A 17834-nucleotide genomic window follows, 5' to 3' on the forward strand; every position below is an offset into this window, starting at 1 on the left:
TTCACCACTAATTTTTAGTGCGTGCTTTCAAAGGTCCCTTGGCTGCCATCCAGATCTAGCTCGTGGGGTCTCAAGGTTCAAATACCATCAGCTGATTAGGTTATTTGGTGGACGGGATGCTCCAGTCCAAGTCAAGGGAGTCCAACCCTGACTCGATTGGGATGACCTCCAGTAAGTCACTTCACCTCTCCGGTGGCTCCTACTTTTTGCTTGCCGGGTCGAATTCGACCGCCAGCTCCTCAGGGCAGGGGCTTTACAGGGCCGAGATCTGTGGGACCCAGGCCCGAACTGTGCTACCAGGGATGTCAGGCTGTAACAAGTCCTTACTGGCTTTGAAATAAAGCTCTGGTTTTGGTTGGGTTTGCCTGGCTGTTGAACTCACTCCTCCCACAAAAAGGCCTGAAGGTCCCCTCAAGACTGATGACAAAGTGTCACCAAGAGATTTTACTTGCTTGGGAAGTGGGACAAACATGGGAAACGCACGGGTTTTCACCCTTCTTTCCCTCCTCCATCGCATTGCACCACAGGTCAATGTTAATTCGGTGCAGCCCGCTGTCAGAGAGGGGTCTACAGTGGAGGGAGAGCAATCTGCCCCCAGGGCCGCGCTTCCAGTTAAGCCTGCAAGCCTAGAAGGGTTTTCCCTTGAGAGCCTTTTCCTTTCCCCCCACCCCCAGGCCTGGACATTACTGAAGTGGAGAACAGGCCTTTCACTGAGGGGATAAGCAAAGTTCATGGTATAGGTGGCATAACTATACCCTCATCACATATCCCAGCGCCCGACAGCTCGAACGCTCCCGACAAGGGGTCTCATCCCAAGACCAGAGCTTCCTCCCCTCCTTCCAGCAGCTCTGCCATGCAGTCCAGCATGGTGAAGGCAGCAGATGAAACTATGTGGCTGCCTTCCCTTGCTCACCCATGTCCCCGACCTCTGGCAAACCTCAAGATCCAGCTGTCCTTCCCCCAGGAAATAGCTGCTTGTCTTGTCTAGCTTTTCTATTTCCTTGTTGCCACCTGCCAAGTCTCTGGTAGGGAGGGAAGGAGAGGGGTATTCAATGGCATGGAGGCCTGCTGGGGGCCTGCTCCCCATTGCAAGTCAACAGTTGTTTGGGCCCGTGAATCTCTCCCTCGTGAAGTCCCACCTGGGAATCAGACCGTACCTGAGCTCAGGTGAGACCCACTGCTATCCCCCACCTGAAAGCCAGACGGGTGACTTCACTGCAGAGCTGTGATTTATCCCCAGTAAAAATAGATCTATCTATCCATCTTGACAGTATATATGTCTTGACATATAGACAGATATTGTCAAAACAGATATGTATACCGTCAGGACAGACAGACAGATCTATCTATCTTGACAGTATCTATGTCTAGATAGATAGATATAACTGTCTGTCTATCTATCTATCTATCTATCTATGCTGACAGTATATATGTCTTGACAAATATACAGACATATCTATCTATCTAGACAGTATACATGTCTTGACATATGTTGTCTATATATCTATCAAGACAGATATACACACACACACACACACACACACACACACACACACACTGTCAGGATATATAGATAGATTTGTCTATCTATCTATCTATCTATCTAGACAGCATATATGTCTTGATAGATAGATAGACAGACAAATCTATCTTGACAGTATATATGTCTTGACATATAGATATTGCCTATATATCTATCAAGACATATATATACTGTTAAGATAGATAGATAGACAAATCTATCTATCTTGACAGTATCTACATCTTGACAGATAGATAGACAGATAGACAGATAGATGATCTATCTTGACAGTATATATGTCTTGATAGACAGACAGACAGATAGGCCTGTTTATATATCTAGCTATCCTGACAGTATCTATGTCTTGACAGATATGTAGACAAATCTATCCATTTATCCATCCATCTGCTAATCTATTGGTAAGTCTCTTCTCTCCTTTTACTGCTCCTTGCAGTCACTCTGAAGCTCGCCCAGTGCCTGCGCCGGCAACTGCTGCATGGTCCCGGGTGTCCCCAGAGCCACCAGGCAAACAAGAACCCTTCCGAGATTTCTATACCGCCGCATTTCCGCACTCGTGCTCCCTGAAAAAAACACCCTCTCCTACAAGAAGCAGCTCTTAAGGATTAATTATCTCACACAGCTGTGCCAAGGGAAGGCTCCGCTCAAAGTCATTAAAACTACATGAGCTTAAATGAAGCCGTTTCAAAGCCTCTTCGCTTCCCCACTTTGCTCCGTCCCCGCTCAGTCTTTGTTCCAGACGAACAATCCCTGTTTTCTGCCACGGAGGCGCCACCGTCTCAGGGCTCTGCCGCCGAGCTCAGGGCTGCTAATGTATAAAGAGCAGAAAGTTGTAAGTGGAGACAGCCTTGGCTGGCGGGCGGGCATGGGGCATGGCACACGGGGCCTCGAGTGGAGCCTTCATGCCACTACCCGACTGAGCTCCTGTCTCCGGAGGGGAAAAGCAGCCATCAGGGAAGTCAAATTCAAGAGGTTTTAAGTTTAACCATCTCCCAGCAAGGACCAGGTCTGTGCTCTGTGCTTTGCAGGGTGGAGGCAACTTGCCCTCCCCTCCACTCCACTCCCACATCAACTCCCTTCCCTTTGCACATCATCAAGGCCATCGAAGCGTTATCCAGCAACCCTACAATCCCCCAGCCAGGATCTGACCTACCAAGAGAGATTTGGTCCTCCCTGAATCACATCCAGACACTTCATGAAAAATGCGGACACTGACTCCATAAATGGAGAATCAAAGAGAGTCTGGTTTGCGATTGTGGTGCGATTTTTCAGAACAATTGCCCTGTTAGATCATTTAAGGGCGATCTAAAAAAAATCAAACCATGCAGCTACCCCTGAAGCAGTCAAACTGGTTATCAAATTTAGGTATTAATCTATGAATGTTGTAAACCTAAACTGTCATATGAAAGAGGGAGCTAGCCAGAACAGCTGCGGTAACAAATCGGTCCGTTGGATGGATGCGTCAGAGCAGTTTGTGACTCTCCTGACCCAGGGGATGGGCACGGGGATGAGTTGCTACAAAGGAAGCTAGGATCGACTTCATGGCTTTGTTCCTCTGCAGCAACAGCCTCCTCGCACGCTTTTACCATGCGGCAAAGGAGAGGTGATTTACCCTCCCAGACACTGCCAGGGAAGCCCTTCCTCTTGGCGATGGAGAAAATGACCTCACGCTGCACAGGGCTTTGGGGAGAGAGCAGGCAGCAGGGTGTAATAAGAGATAACGAGGTAGTTACTGTGCACTGGGAAAAGCAGAAGCCGGGCCTCGCTGCAGGGATAAGACGCTAGTCAGCTTCTTCCCCAAAACGTGCCCATTGCAGTCAGATGGTCTAAACCCACATTGCTGCCCCCCAATTCGCCGTCTTTTAAAGGGCAATAAGGATTTATAGCTGGGCAACCGCAGCCTAGCTCCAGGCCACCCTAGCCTGGCGGGCATGCTTTAAGCCAAGGACAGACATGGGGGTCTGGTGCATAAAATACAAGTGCTGATGGGGGAGGGATTATAATCCCGGATTTCATGAGCAGAGCGAAAGCTCTCAGACTGCGCTCTGCTTTGCAGGAAACCTGCCAGCTGAAAGGCCTCCTCTCCCTGCTCCCTGCCAAGTGGAAAAGCTGGGCAGAGCTTGCAGGTATTCCTATAACACCAGGGGACGAGAGAGAAAAGCCACTTTGCCCCAAGCTGTCCAAGGGGACCAGTGGTTTGGGGGCCTGCCCAAACGGAGAATGCATCCCGGGGTCTGATCCTCAGCCACGGCATGGCATTGTTTTCCTCCAAAATCATTAGTCACTTTGCAAAGGCTCAGCCGTTGCTATTCCCCCTGCCACCGTGGTCTGCGTAGCCTGCACCTGCTACCGCGGTCCTCATGAGCCTGCCACAATCGTTCCCTTTGTGCCCCCCACCTCCGCTGTCCCCTGCCCACCTGGCTGGCGTTGCGGGCTTGCAGCACGGCTTCCGTCCTCCGCATCTTTTCCAGCTCGATCTCTCTTGCAATGAGCTGCTTGGCCTGGTAAGTCAACGGCTTCCGAGCTGGGAGGTCTGGGAATCTACAGACGTCTTCCACGTTCCTGCAGGGAACGAAAGAGCGGGTTGTGGGGGGAGGAAAAAGAAAAGCATGGTAAAGAGATGGGGCCCATGTGCAAGCACTAGTGGGTGGCATCTCTCAGCCTTGCAGCTGGCAGAGGCCTGGAGTTCAATGAGGTGCCCGTCTCCCATATCTGTGCTTTTCAGCATCTCTGCTGGGCTGCACGACTACGGATCTGGAGGCTTTGTTTCGCCTTCAGCACAGCCGATGGCGATTTATAGAGCATTTGTTCTTCTCTCTCTTTCTTTTCAGAACAAGAGAGAAGGGAGCGTGGTGTGGCAATGATAGGGCAAGGGGCCAGGAGCGAGGAGACCTTTCCATCCCTTCCCATTTCCTCTCTCTGCGACTGTGGACAGGTCAATCTTTCCTTGTGCTAACTTTCCCCACCCTTAAATATGGACCTGCCTCTCAGGATTGTGCTGAGATCTCTCTCTCTGGAAAAAAAATACCTTTAAAGTCACCTTCCAAAACAGCATCAATCCAAGGGATTTTAAACCATCAAGAATTCAAGGCGGGCTACACGTTTTTGCAGTTTTGATTTATTGTGAGTGGTGTAACAGCAGTACAGGGAGCCAGCCCGACAGCCCCGGGGGAGCCAGGACTCCCTTTATCCACGCCAGAGCAGCAGCAGTGAAATGGCCCTTTGTGCACTGCTCTGCACAGCAGCATGGGGAGATTCAAAGGACTTGCATGCTCTTGGTGATCACCAGCTTGCTTCTCTTTCTAAACAGGCTTGTCCTTTTTCCAGAGACTGATTGCAACACCAGAAAGGACCATTACAACCCGCGTCGAGACTTTCCTGCTCGCCACAGGCCGGGAACGTCAGCTAGTCATTCTGGTACCGTGCCTGCTAATTGCAGCTGAACTAAAATGCATCTTCTTAAGAGCCTTCCCATTCCAACTTAATGGCTCCTAGCAATGCGGCCTCCGTGGCGTCCCTTGGTAAACGGCTTCAGTGGTTAATTGCCCCGGCTGTCAGGAGCACATGCCTTATTGCTAGTCTGAATTTATCTGGCTTTGGCTTCCAGCCACTGGGTCACGATATGCTTTTGTCTGCTAAAACAAAGAGCTCTTTAGCGTCCGATATCCTCTCCCCGTGCAGGCACTTATCTGCAGTGATCAAGCTGCCTCTTAATCTTACTTAGGACTAGCTATGTCTCAATCTCATGGTCCCAATCTCAGCCTCACTGAGCTGAGAGCAAACCCTGAAAGCAGTAAAATGCCTGGACCACACATGGTCAGTACCTTCTACCAGTGCCTCCAAAAGCTGAGTTATTCACCCCTTTATTCCCTTTTGTTCTAGTACCCTGCCACTGAGCTGCTGCAGAAGCTAAACCAAATAGGTGCCCTGGGTTTAAAATATTTTTAGAAGATTATTCATTGAGAAATCCTGGATTAAATGGATTAAGGGAATAGGGCAGAGGAGAACTAGGCAACAAAAATGGCAATGAAACTGGGGAGCAGATAATTCCTACAGCTTAAGTGCCCGGCCCATCCCGCTACAGGCAGAGCGTGCATCTAACAGGAATCGAGATGGGGACAGTGGTAGAGGACATCTCCAAGGAGAAGGGTGTTAATCTCTGGTCTTCCCTTTGATGCTGGGGCTTTAATGCCTGATCCAAAACCCGTGGGATTCGGTCCATTTACTGCACCAGGCTTTGGATCTAGACTGAAACAGAGAGCAAATTCAATCTCTTGAGACTTAACGAGGTCTGAAGTGCCGTGCCCGAATGCAGGACTGCCGGTATCAATGGCAAGGGAGGGAATAAAGGCAACATCCCTAAGGTCTCCTCATCCTCACAAGGGCTCTGGAGGAAGCTGCACATCAATAAAGAGCTGTATCACCCGATCCAAAATTAACCCCCACCTCCAGGTCCGGCCAGATGTGGATTCAGTCGCAGCTAAGTCAACCAAGCTCGTGATACAGAAGACAAGCATAGGAAGCAGTGCAGATATAGGCACCCCGGGGCCTACAGCCCGTGTTGGAGCACAGCCTGCTGTGTCGCAGGTTTTTTTAAAGTTGCCTATTGTATTAAAAGTGTCCTACTGAGTTAATGGTTTTAATAAAGCAACCTGCAGATGCTGCTGGGGAAGCCTTTGGCCACAACATCCTAGCCGGCACCCTACGTAGCAAGGAGAGAACGGATCCTATCCACCTCCTGTCATTTATTTCATGGAAATACGGCCATCGGGAGTCACTGCGGTGAAGCAAAGCAGTTTTTATTCTTAATGGGATTTAAACATCAGGCTTGAACGAAAGCCGTTGCCAGTACAGTTAAACCGGGAACGCAGCCTAAGCCGCTCTCAGCAACCCAATTACCACCTTCGTCTAACTATTTTATGTCTTATTTGCATTCGATAAGCTTCCTAGTTTGGGACTGAAAGTTGCTCCTTCCCGGTTTCCTGTCAGCCACCCTTAACGAGAAGCAATAAAGGGGTAAGACGAGCCTCTGGATCTGCAGGGAACAAACTTCAGAAACCGAGTGTCGTTTTTAAACGCGGCTCCGGTTGTTTCAAACCTTGCTGCGCTCCTGAATCTTCCTCAGCTTGAAACAACTGCCACCGAGAAGGGAAGGGACCGGATCTCGGTGTCTTGGTTTTCCACTGGTGCAACACTGTGCACCCCGGGGTGCAAATAGGACACCACACAGCTTTGCACAGGCTTTGTTACAGTAATTATCAGTGCACAGCAGAAAACACCAGCACAAGAAAAAGCCCAGGCTCAAACTTAAACACCAAGCATTAAAGCAGATGCCTGCCACAAGCTCATGTCATGGGGTTTCCATGTTTTGCAGCATTTCATTTTAGGGGATGAGTGGGGATGACACCATTTCACTACAGCTGGAACTAAGCTGTACGTTTTCCCACAGAAAAAGCCATGTGCGCAGCTTCTACGAAGGTTAAGGAATGAATACAAGCCCATCTATGGCAGAGGGAGTTTGCTAGCAACAAGATGCATACAGCGAAACCCATGCAAAAAACCCCAAAAAACAGAGGGACGACTACTGGTCTTAAAAGACCGTAAGAAAAATACCCGCAGAGGTCCCGAGTACAGTTCCAGTTTACCTTAAAATCAGAAGGGCCCCCCCTGTTAAGCTTCACCCTTATTAGTTTGCCAATTCAAAGCTTTACAGTCCCTTGGGTACTCCCTTGACAAAAGGTTTCACTGTAATTAAATGCAGGTTTTTGATTTAAACGCAGGTTAATTTTTTCTTTTAATTAAATTCTTTGCAGGCAAAAAATGGATTAGCATAACTCTTAGCTTTAGTCCAGGTCCTATAGTTTTACAGTGTAATGCATTCCCAATGCCTGGGATGAACTGAGAGTATGGTAGGTGTATATAGCACAAAGTTTTAAAATGACTAGATCCACGGTCAGTAATGAAGTAGCGTTGATACTAAACCCAGCAGATAAAAAAAAACAAGGGGATGAATTTGTTCCAGGTGTACCCGCATCACTGTCAATGAGGTTACACCAAGCATCACCCACAAACCAGAGCGAATAGAGCCCAATCTTCGGAAAGGCAGTGGACCACCAAGACACGTTGGGACTGGCTTTAGCCCCCAGCCAGTTAAGCAAATTTGATGTCCTCCACATGCAGGTGAACAGAGACATCACTCACCCCATTGCAAGCCTCTCCACGAGCTTTTTAATAAGGCTACAAACTCATTTTCAGCTACTAATGAGCGGCACAGCCAGAGCAATGCTGTACAACCCAACAATACCAATCAGAGCTACACAAAGAGACCTCTAGCAACACAGACATCCCCCCATTAGTCCACATTAGTCTCTCCTCTGGTTTTACATCGTGTGGACCACTTAAAACAAGGAACGGACCCTGGACAGATTAGCTCATTACACTGCAAATCTGTGACCAAACCTATTTTTTATTGCACTGGGCAAACACAGCCTTCAAGCCACTGTGCCCCTCTAGGATCGAAACCAGCCTCAACGTGCAGATGCAGCCTGAGCGTTTAACCTCCCACAAAATTTCACAAGAAAAGATAACTATCATCCCTGAGCTGAGCTGCATGTTTTTGGGGAATGTCAATGCTTCCGAGTGCAAGAGGTTGTCTCCTTCCAGCTCCGTTCTGGCGGGATGTGAAGTTGGCCTTAGACCGACTCATCAGCCAGGTGTAAAATTGCTCCAAGTGAACGTTTTGGTGAAGGCGACTGGACTGGTCTGGGTCTGGAGGGAACTCATGGGGAGAGCTACACGCAACGTCTGCAAACAGGATCCCGGCAAGGGTCCTGTCCTGGGAAACCGGATCCCGAGAAACCTTGTATGTCAAGTTTTCCTTCTCACGGCAATGAGACGCTGCCGTCAATCCAAGCTTTCTCTCTCCATCCGCATCTGCCATTTCCTTCCATCAAGCGCGGTCTCATGTTGCACCGGTCGTTCGAGAGTCCACCTGTCCCCTGTCAAGAGGAAGGAGTCTTTCACTGCTTGGCGAGGTTCAGGCCATGGTGACTGTACTTCTCCGATAAGTTCCTCGCCGTCTCGTCCAGGGTGGACTGCTGGACCGTGGAAGGCAGGTAAATGAACAGGTAGATCAACCCGAGGAGCAGCAAGGCGATCGCCAGTGGCACCCCCCAGTCGGTGATGAACAGAGTCTCATGGCAGCGAGCCTGGAACATAGGAGCAGCGGCTCGGGCAGCATGCTAGCGACCCGCGGGCAAACGGAGAGCGGCCGACATCTTCGGGTCTTCCTCTGCCGGCTCTTCACACCCAAGAAGCAGCTGCTTTCCCTGCTTTAATCCGATTAAAGCAAACAAACCATCTCGCTACTCCGCCATCCGCTCAAGGCGCAGCGTGCAACCTTGCAGGTGCCGAGACAACACGATGCAAACCCTCCCTCCGTGCTGCCCTCGAGAGGGAGAATCGTCCCCCCGCCCCACACCCAAACCCTAAGAGGTCACGTGGGGAGGGTGGGAGATCACTGACATATTAGCACATTCCTGGAAAGAGGCAGCTCAGCGATGCAAAACCGGGAGGAGGGAGGGGGGCAACCAGCCCCACCGAACAAACACACAAAAACAGAAGGCATTTATATCCGAAACTGCCACTAAGCCCCTTAGCTCAATAGAGGGGATTTGGAACAAGAGGACGTTTCAGCAGAATTAACCTTGGAAGCGCTTTGCAAAAAGACTCCTTGCGTTTGCAAGAAAGGAAGGAGCAGAAGCGCTTTTTGACATTTCGGGGGGAGATTTTCCAAAGCACCCAAGAGATGAGCGAGCACAAGTCCCATCTGCTCCTACCCTCCATCCTGCATCAGTCAGATAACTCGCTCCCTGCCTGCGTCGGCCACAGGCACTGCCGAGATGATGCTTTCTGCCCGGTCAAGGGCCCAGTGACCAGCTTCAGAAGGGATGGAGAGTGCCCCCATCGTAGCCTGAGGCTTGGGCAGCCTGCTTCATAGGCCCTAGTGATCAGGAGTGGTACAATCTGGGTGCTACAGAGACATAAACCATGGTTATGCTTCCCATTCAGGTTCCATTTACAATAGGAGAGGTTAATAAAGGATTTCAAAAAGTCATTTCACTAAAGGGTTAATCCTTTATTTGAGAAACCTGGCACAAAATCGCTGATACCCATGGATAGGGCCCTCCACAAACACCTTCTGCTGAGGTGCTTATAAGCCTCTACAGCGCACACTACTCACATCTGTTCAATGCTCACATCATCTACTCATCATTTGCAAATGGATCTTGATGCAAAGTAATGTAAAAATAATGAACGCGGCTCAGGGGTGTTGGCACAGCCAGAATTCGTCTCTGCTCAATCCGAGGTACAAATGTTAGATTAAAAGTGCCAAAAAAACCAGAAGAAGAAGGAAAAAAAACCCAGTAAGAAGCTTGTGGTTGTCCCACCTTTTCCTGAAATCACCCATTGTCAGCCACAAATGCAAATCAAATGTGAAAATCTGGTGTGAGATGTATTTGTGACCTGGCCAAACGGCTGAAAGCATGAAAATGTGCGAGATGAAACACCGGGGAGCACTCGTCCTCTTTATATGGGAGCTGGAGCAAGCGGTTTGGGGCTACAGCGTTGTCTACAGGCCTGAGGCCGCCGTCACACGTTGCATATATTACACAATTAACGGGTGAATCGTGCAATAAAATTTGGAGTGGCCATACATGCAGCATAATTCTCACACCACCCAGCTATAAAGAAAGGCAACCAGCTACAGAGTTAGTGCTTGAAAACGTGTAACGACTTCATAGCTGGTTTCTATCCAGCTTTACATTTGAACATCTGGCAGGGCCCTCGGTGTACACACTCCTGGAGGTGGGAACCTTCTTCGTGTTGGTTTATACAAGGCCCGGGACAATAGCCAGTAACTGGGATTTTGAGGAATCATAGAAAATTCAGGTTGAAGGGAGCTCAGGAGGTCACATCTAGTCCAACCCCCGCTCCAAGCAGGACCAGCCCCAACTACAGCATCCCAGCCACGGCTTTGTCTAGCCGGGTCTTAAAAACCTCCAAGGATGGAGAGTCCACCACCTCTCTGGGTAAGCTGTTCCAGTGCTTTGCCACCCTCCTAGTGAGAAAGTTTTTCCTAATATCCAACCTAAACCTCCATTGCTGAAGCTTGAGCCCATTGCTCCTTGCTTTGTCAAGAAAGGATGACACAACCCATGAGAGCTGCTACCTTGGACCTACCAACACTACAGTCAGCCTACCAGACCCACCGATGATGCTCTTAAATGATCTCCATTTACTAGGTCCTCCTCCCTTGACTTGACTTATAACTATTAATTACTACCTTACAGGTTTTCTTTCCTTTTTGTAAGGCGCAAGACAGACTCATTCTCAGCTCCGCAGCTTCCCTAACGGCCGCGTTCGTCTCACGGGACTCGGAGCAACATCCGCTCTTAATCTGTCCACTGTAACGGATGCAATTCTTTTATCAAGGTTAAAACCAAACAAGTCTAACAAATGCCAGTTAGACTAGATGGGATAGCCAGGGAGCACTGATAAAACATCTGCTGGGGAATTGTTTGGGGTTTTTTTTAATGGGAATCAAGTGCAAACAGCTGCTCGCTCCCCTTTGCCTATTAACAGTTAACTGCAGGGCATCCGATTTAGAAACACGCTGCCAAGGAGGAAGAGGGCATGACCTTGAGATCCAGGAAAACCTGCTACAGAAATGAACAAACGAAAAAGCCAGATTGGTGAAAGTAAAAGAGGATCAAACCAAGGCTGATTAGTGAGCAGAGAGCAAGGAAGAGGGGGTGGCGAGCGGGTGGGAAGGTGATGTGTTTAAAATCCGCGAGCAGAGAAACAACAGGATAATTTCAGCCCGGCTGCTTTCTGTTCCCGGCCTCGGAAACACTTAAAAGCACTTGCCCTTTCCCCAAATACTGCAGTGAACCTGATCCTGGCACCGATTACCGTATTGACCTGAATCCAAGACGACTATGCATGCAAGACAACCCGCTATCATTAGACTCCATACATGGAAAATGTAGACATTTCCCTGTGTTAAGTGGGGGAAAAGCTCGTCTTGGATTCGAGCACACATGGTATAAACCAAACAGCGATGGCTCTGCGCCTTGAAGGGACGCTGCTGACCTTTCTGTCAAAAGGCAGGAAACTTTGGTTAAAAGCTAAGTTGTTTTTCAAAAAAATAAAGCCGAACCTGACAAAGGCATAGCCCGTTCCCCTCCCAGCTCCCGACTGCAGAAACGTCCTAGACTGCCGATAGGAAAGCATTATCCATTTGCCTTTTTCCCTGCCCCCGGCACTGGCTACTAAACTTTGGGATGCTCCCGTGCAACTTCTGCCCTACGAGGAGGACATCTTCCAGTCCAACTGTGAACGTCACACCTTCTAGTGGCACAGTTAGAAAGCAAAGGGACTAGTTGTCATCCAGGGGAAGGTGTTTGCCCCGTGCCACTGGCACGGCCGACATGCATTTTCACCTACCTTCCAGAGCTGGCTGACAAATGGCACAAGGCATGGCAGGGCTTCAGTCCCTTCCCAAACTCAGGATATTTCTATTTGCCATGTCGATGCTGGATTCCCTATTGAAGCCTTCTGGCCTCACCAGTATCTTAGGACAGCGAAGCCCACAGAGATGGAGCCCACCAAGAAAATGTCTGCCCTCTGTTCCCTTTTAAGATGTCACCTTCCATCTCTGCCAACCGCTCCCCGACACGTGGATGCCACCAAAGCCGCTCACGGCGTGTCGCTGCCTACTTACGGGTCGAGCTGGTAGATGTACTGCCCCTCCGGCGTGCGCTCCTGGTGGTAGGTGAGGTTGTAGGCCAGCATGGTGCTGATCAGGCTGGCCAGCTGCTGCTTCTCCTTGAGGCTGTACAGCTGCGTGTTCACCTGCAGACAAGAGAAACAGCCCAAAAGGTGACCCCTTTCCACAAGCACCCACCATCTTCACAAGTCTTCTTACCTCTATTGAATGGAGAGGCTGGGTGACTTGCCCGAGGGCATCCAGGAAGCCTGTAGCAGAGCAGGGATGGACACCAGGTGTCCCCCATTACACTCTGCAATGGCAAAGACCTCCGCAGCCCTCAGAGAGACCAGAGACAGCCCCTGGTTGGCATAAAGCCCCTTTCCACTTGGCGCTGGGCCTGAAAGGCCTCTGCTCACCCCCCTCAGGTCTCAGTCCGGAGAAGGGCGACAGCTGCGGTGGGTGAAGGGCAGGGCCTTTCGTTCAGCTTTTGGCAGGTGCCAATAAACCTTCAGTGCCAGCGCGGGATTTCCTGAGGCTCAAGCACTAATGCCGGGCTGTACCGGGGAGCCCCCACCCGCTAGCATGGAGGGATTAGCTGGAAAGCAAGCACCGCTCACGCGTTGCCCGCAGAGGTCAAGAAGCCTGTCCGCCGGGGTCTCTAATGAAGCCTCATTTGATCTCTGGGAGCAGAGTGCTGAAGCCGAACCCAGCTCCCAGCTGCAGATTTAAATGCAGGGGGGTTACAGGGCAGGTACGCCAGACTGGCCCTGCCATAACGGGGCAACGCAGCCCTGGATCCACAGGCCACGAAACGTCCCTACGTGCTGCACCTAGGCAACTGATGCTTATATTTCTGCCGGCGGAGTCTGACCGTCTTCCTACTGTCGCTGAAATACAGCCATTTTTGGGGTGGGGGCTGGTAACCAGCAAGCATTCAAAAGGACCTCTCGAGAGGTGCAGACAGCGAAGTGCAAGAAAGAGGAATTGTAGTCCGAAGCCTTCAGATTAACTCTTCGTGGTCCCTACAAATAAAACCAGCTCATCGGTATCCCCCGGTGCACACAGGCTTCACTGAAAGTTGCACACATGTGGACTATGGGACAAACCAAGCAGCTGAGATTTTGCAGCAGAAACACCAAATCTCGACAGAAACCCGATCTCAAGATCCCAGGGCTTTGACTAAATGCAACTGCCTTACCACAAAGCACTGGTTTGAAGACACTGGTTAGGGAGCGGGTTTTGTTCCAAGCCCTCTCCCAAAAGGCTTTTTACATAACTGTCCCCTGAAGTCTGAGAGCAGGGGAAGGTCGCCAGGGATAAAGCTTCGACGGACGGGGGAATTCAGGGGCTGAGAGCAAGCCTGGCACAGCCGGGTGATGGGATGGTGCCTCTCCTGCAGCCCAGGTGCACCCAGCGGATGCATCCTGCATCCCACGGGGAGCAAGACAGCCATTTCCTCCCCCCCAAAAATCCTTACAAAGGGAATGGGCTCCAGGGCCAGGGCAGAAGCCCAGGACTAAATGGCTCCCCAGCAGGCAGATTGCAAAGGATCCCCGCGATGCAAAACAGCAGGAGGCTCTTTGAAGCCGACCAGCATCAGAGATGGGATCTGGCTTGCTGGAAGCACTGGTCTGATGCAGCGGTGGTTGCAATGCAGAGAAATGATGTAAGAATCACAGCCTTACAACCAAGTCAGGGCCGTTCAGGAGCACACAGGTGAGTTGTAGAGGGGGAAATAAAGGCTCTTGCACTGCAAAGCGCTCGGCTCCCCCTGCTCCCGGCAATGCCCATGGAGCTTCTTGCAAGATCAATCCCTCACCTTACCCAAAGCCAAGTGCCTCTTATAAAAAAGCTGCCGTTTCCCACCCATCGGCTCCGTCCCGTGCAGATAGCGACTCCGGAGCCGACGTGAAACCTGTTGCTGAGTCTTAAATCAAGGTCCCAATAGACAGGACCCTCACAGTCAAACCCATGAACCCAGCTCATCTGTTCCCTCAGGGCCCTGCACTGGGTCAGCCAGGGAGACCCTACATCCGAGCGGGTGGGAAGCTTTCCTGGACACCGTCCCTGCCGCATCTCTCCAGAGACGTCAGCCCCACAGGCTCCTTCTGCCCTTTCTTCCTTCCCCTCATCCTAAACCCAGGACAGCAGAGGCACCGGCTGAGCTACAAGTGTTAACCGGGACCGGGAACGATTCCTACCATGAGGCTAATAAATGAAAGCTTCGGGAAATTGTTTTCAGATGGTTTCCAAGGAGCCCAATAACTCCCAGCTGAACAACCCCCCAGGGATGCTGCTTTCCCGGGCTATTTTAATGTCGTGTTTGCACGGAGCTGCCAGGGACAGCCCTTTGGACCTGGAGTTTCAGGCTCTCCTTCCCAGGGGTATTTCAGACAGCGGAGCGTGAAAACAAGCAGCCGCCGGTGCTTCAAACAACCTGGGCTGAGCACAGCCCACGATCGGAAACACGGCAGGCTCCAGAAAGCCTACCACGCTCCCCCTTCGCTGGGTGACACCCGGTCTCAACCCATTCATGTCGCTTAAAGACCTTCCCATCCTGAATCCACAGCTCTTCTGTAGTGCAGCCCAGGATTTTGCTCCTCTCTACCATCTGCTGCATAAACATAGGCAAGTCACACCCTGAGACACGAAGGACCCAACAGAAGTGTTTGGGCCTCACTGTGGAAATGCACTATCCTGTATGTGTGCAATTAAGAATTATGAAGTTACATGTCAGTTTGCATATTCTCTCTGTCTTACACACACACACACACACACACACACACACACACACACACACACACAGAGCAGTAGCAGCTTCCACTGGCTTCACCTACGAGAATTCAGCACTCTCCTACAGCCTCCGCACCCAGGACTGCGATCTGCCAATGTTTGGGACATCTGGATCTAAGGAGCCATCTCAGTCCATTTCTGCTCTGCTGGGGTGAATTATTCAGCACTTTGGGAGGTTCAGTTGTGTCTGGGGCATGTTGCAAAGCATAGGCAAACGCTGTAAGGACACGGGGCACCCACTCCCTGCCCAGACACCCAGCCCCAGCAGGGACCACTCACCGGCCGGAGCTTTGGGGAGATGATATCCAGGAGCAAACACAGCACCTCGAGGACCAGGGGCTGCATCCCTGCGCGGCTCCGGGAGCTGGGCGTGATCCCCGATACCATGGACAGGATGAGGTTCTGCATCTGGTTCAGTTTGGTCAGGGCCTGGTTGGAGACACAGCAGAAACGCCGTGAGCTCTTGGGCTCAGACGGTTTGACATCCCGAGGCAAGACCTCCAAGACCCCAACTCTAAACCTCCGCCCCGATCCCAGACTGGTGATGCAACTGTAACCACCTCACGCCTATTAAGGGCTTCCCACCTCATAGTGCAGACCTCGCTCCCTGGTACTTGCCTCATGCTGGCTGTTGGGATAGGCCAGTCTGGGGATGCTGGAGGAAGCGAAGAGCAGGTGGAAGGCGACGGGGAGGAAGGGCAGGTACCTCAGGAGCTGGAAGTTCTGGCTGTGCAGGATGGCGCGGTTCACGACGTCGGAGAAGCCCAGCCACTCCAGGGCCAGGCACACCGAGCCGAAACTGGAATCCTTTAACTTCATGTTCAGGAAGTTGTCGAACAGGCCCTGGCAGGAACAGCACGGAGCAGGGTTACGCAGTGCCCTTGGCCAGAGGGCTTCTCCCTCGTGGGCAGCGAGTCTGGGCTTCATGGGAGACTCCACCACACCGCTGCACGTTAGTACTAGGCACGACCCAGAGCTAATGCTGTTTGCATGAGTACAGCAGTCCCCCCCACTGCCTTCGGGGATGGTTTGGTGCATCCGAGATTTCCAACAAGCAGGAGCGTCCTGGGTCACCCCCTTGCAGTCAGACACCTTCTAACTTTCTGCCCGAATGCATCCCGAGTTTGCACCCCGTTTTCCTCATGCCAACCCCGTCCTTCAGCTCCCATAACTCCTCTCCCTCCCTAGCATCTACCCCCTTGCATATTTAGACTCCAACCATATCCACCCCACTTCCCTCCTAGCTTTCCTCTGGCTGCAACTTGGTTTGCTCAGTCATGTCGCCTCCTCCTGTAAGACAGGCACTCCCTCCCCCCGTGCCAGCCTGAATACTTTCAAAGGAACAAATCCAACAAATCCAGGCGAGGTGAAGTTGTCAGGGCTGCCAGCAGCAGGTATCTGCCCTGCCTCTGAAAGGAAACATCCACCTTCCCCTTTCTAGCACTGGCACCAGCCGGGGACTGAATGCATTTGAAACCACAGACATTTCATTTACAAACAAGGGCCTCAAGGTAAAGCTCCACTTCCACCCAAATTGTCACAGCTGCTGTCGCAGCCTCCAGAGATTAATCCCTAAATGGGTACAGGAACCAATCAGCATGTCCCCAAAATACAAGCATCTCGCCCATGTTGCTGAGGGTCTTGGCCAAGAATAATGCCAATTCTCAAAGGACGTGTTTAGAGTCACCCAAGTCAGAGCTTGCAGATGCTAGCACATGTGTTCATATAGGGCCACACATCCTGCTGGCATAAAGCAGCAAAGCAATGCTATTGCCAGCACCATGCATGCAAAAAACTCTTCTCTTCCTTTTTTGTCCCCCTACATAGAATAAGGACGTGGGTTTGCTACCTCTCCCATCCGGGTGGCTTAGAAAGCAGACCCGGGTCTGCTGAAGTCAAGGCTGAGCTGAAGCTGCACAGAAGAGAGGAGCGAGGTTGCCACTTCACGACATAACCCAACAGGCGCTACGAGATCCCGGTGGGGTCCAGTCGTTGCCACCTGAGCCACTGGCCCCTGCCCCACGTTACATATATTACGCCATTAACTGTTTAATCATGCAATAAATGTAGACCGGCCACATGTGCAAAGTAATTGCCACTGCATAAAAACATCCATCCAGCTGTAAAAAGAGGCCGCCAGCCACAAAGTTAGTTCTTGAAAATGTGGAACAACTTTATAGCTGGTTTCTATCCAGCTTTATATTTGAACGTGTGGTAGGGCCCTGAGGCAGGGTAGGGTGACAAGATCCTCTTATCTAACAGCGACCGTGAGAGCACATGGAAGTCATTTGGCGTCCCGGCTGAACCACGGTGAAACACTGCTCTTCCCTCCCTCCACGTCCCAGTACCAGGCTCAGCCTTCAGAACTATTCAGCTGCTTATCGATGCATTAAAATTGCCCACCAGGCCATCCACTGTGAGCATTAGCCAGTTTTCAGGGTGGCAGACACCTGGGGGGAGTCAGAGACCCCTGGTTTTCCCAGGGAGGCTGCCATACCTGAGTGAGCTTCTCGTGCTCCCCAGAGGTGGTGGCGAGATGCAGGATGCGAAGGAACCTTTGGGACGAGGTGTTAAGACCAGTCCTGCCCCCAGTCACATTCAACAAGCCGTCATCACCTCCCAGGAGGATCTGGTTCGGCACAGAAGGGTCCATTCCTATTCTGTGTCTGGGAGAGGAGAGAAGGCATGATGTCAAACAGCACGACTGAGCAACACCCGCGCACCCAA

General features: G+C 51.1%; 1 protein-coding gene across 2 annotated transcripts in view; it reads right to left on the reverse strand.

Moving 5' to 3' along the window:
• Positions 1–17834, reverse strand: part of CHTF18 (chromosome transmission fidelity factor 18) — a 35033-nt gene that overhangs the window by 5963 nt on the left and 11236 nt on the right. For both annotated transcript variants that reach the window (XM_014608448.3, XM_014608449.3), the window contains exons 15-19: positions 17605–17773; positions 15726–15950; positions 15387–15536; positions 12327–12457; positions 3958–4102 (exon numbers count right to left, since the gene is read on the reverse strand). In XM_014608448.3, the coding sequence (XP_014463934.1) occupies positions 3958–4102; positions 12327–12457; positions 15387–15536; positions 15726–15950; positions 17605–17773 (820 nt within the window). The remainder of the gene's footprint in view (positions 1–3957; positions 4103–12326; positions 12458–15386; positions 15537–15725; positions 15951–17604; positions 17774–17834) is intronic.

Source organism: Alligator mississippiensis, chromosome 13, assembly GCF_030867095.1.
Source record: "Alligator mississippiensis isolate rAllMis1 chromosome 13, rAllMis1, whole genome shotgun sequence".
In the NCBI taxonomy this organism is placed as follows: Eukaryota; Metazoa; Chordata; order Crocodylia; family Alligatoridae; genus Alligator; species Alligator mississippiensis.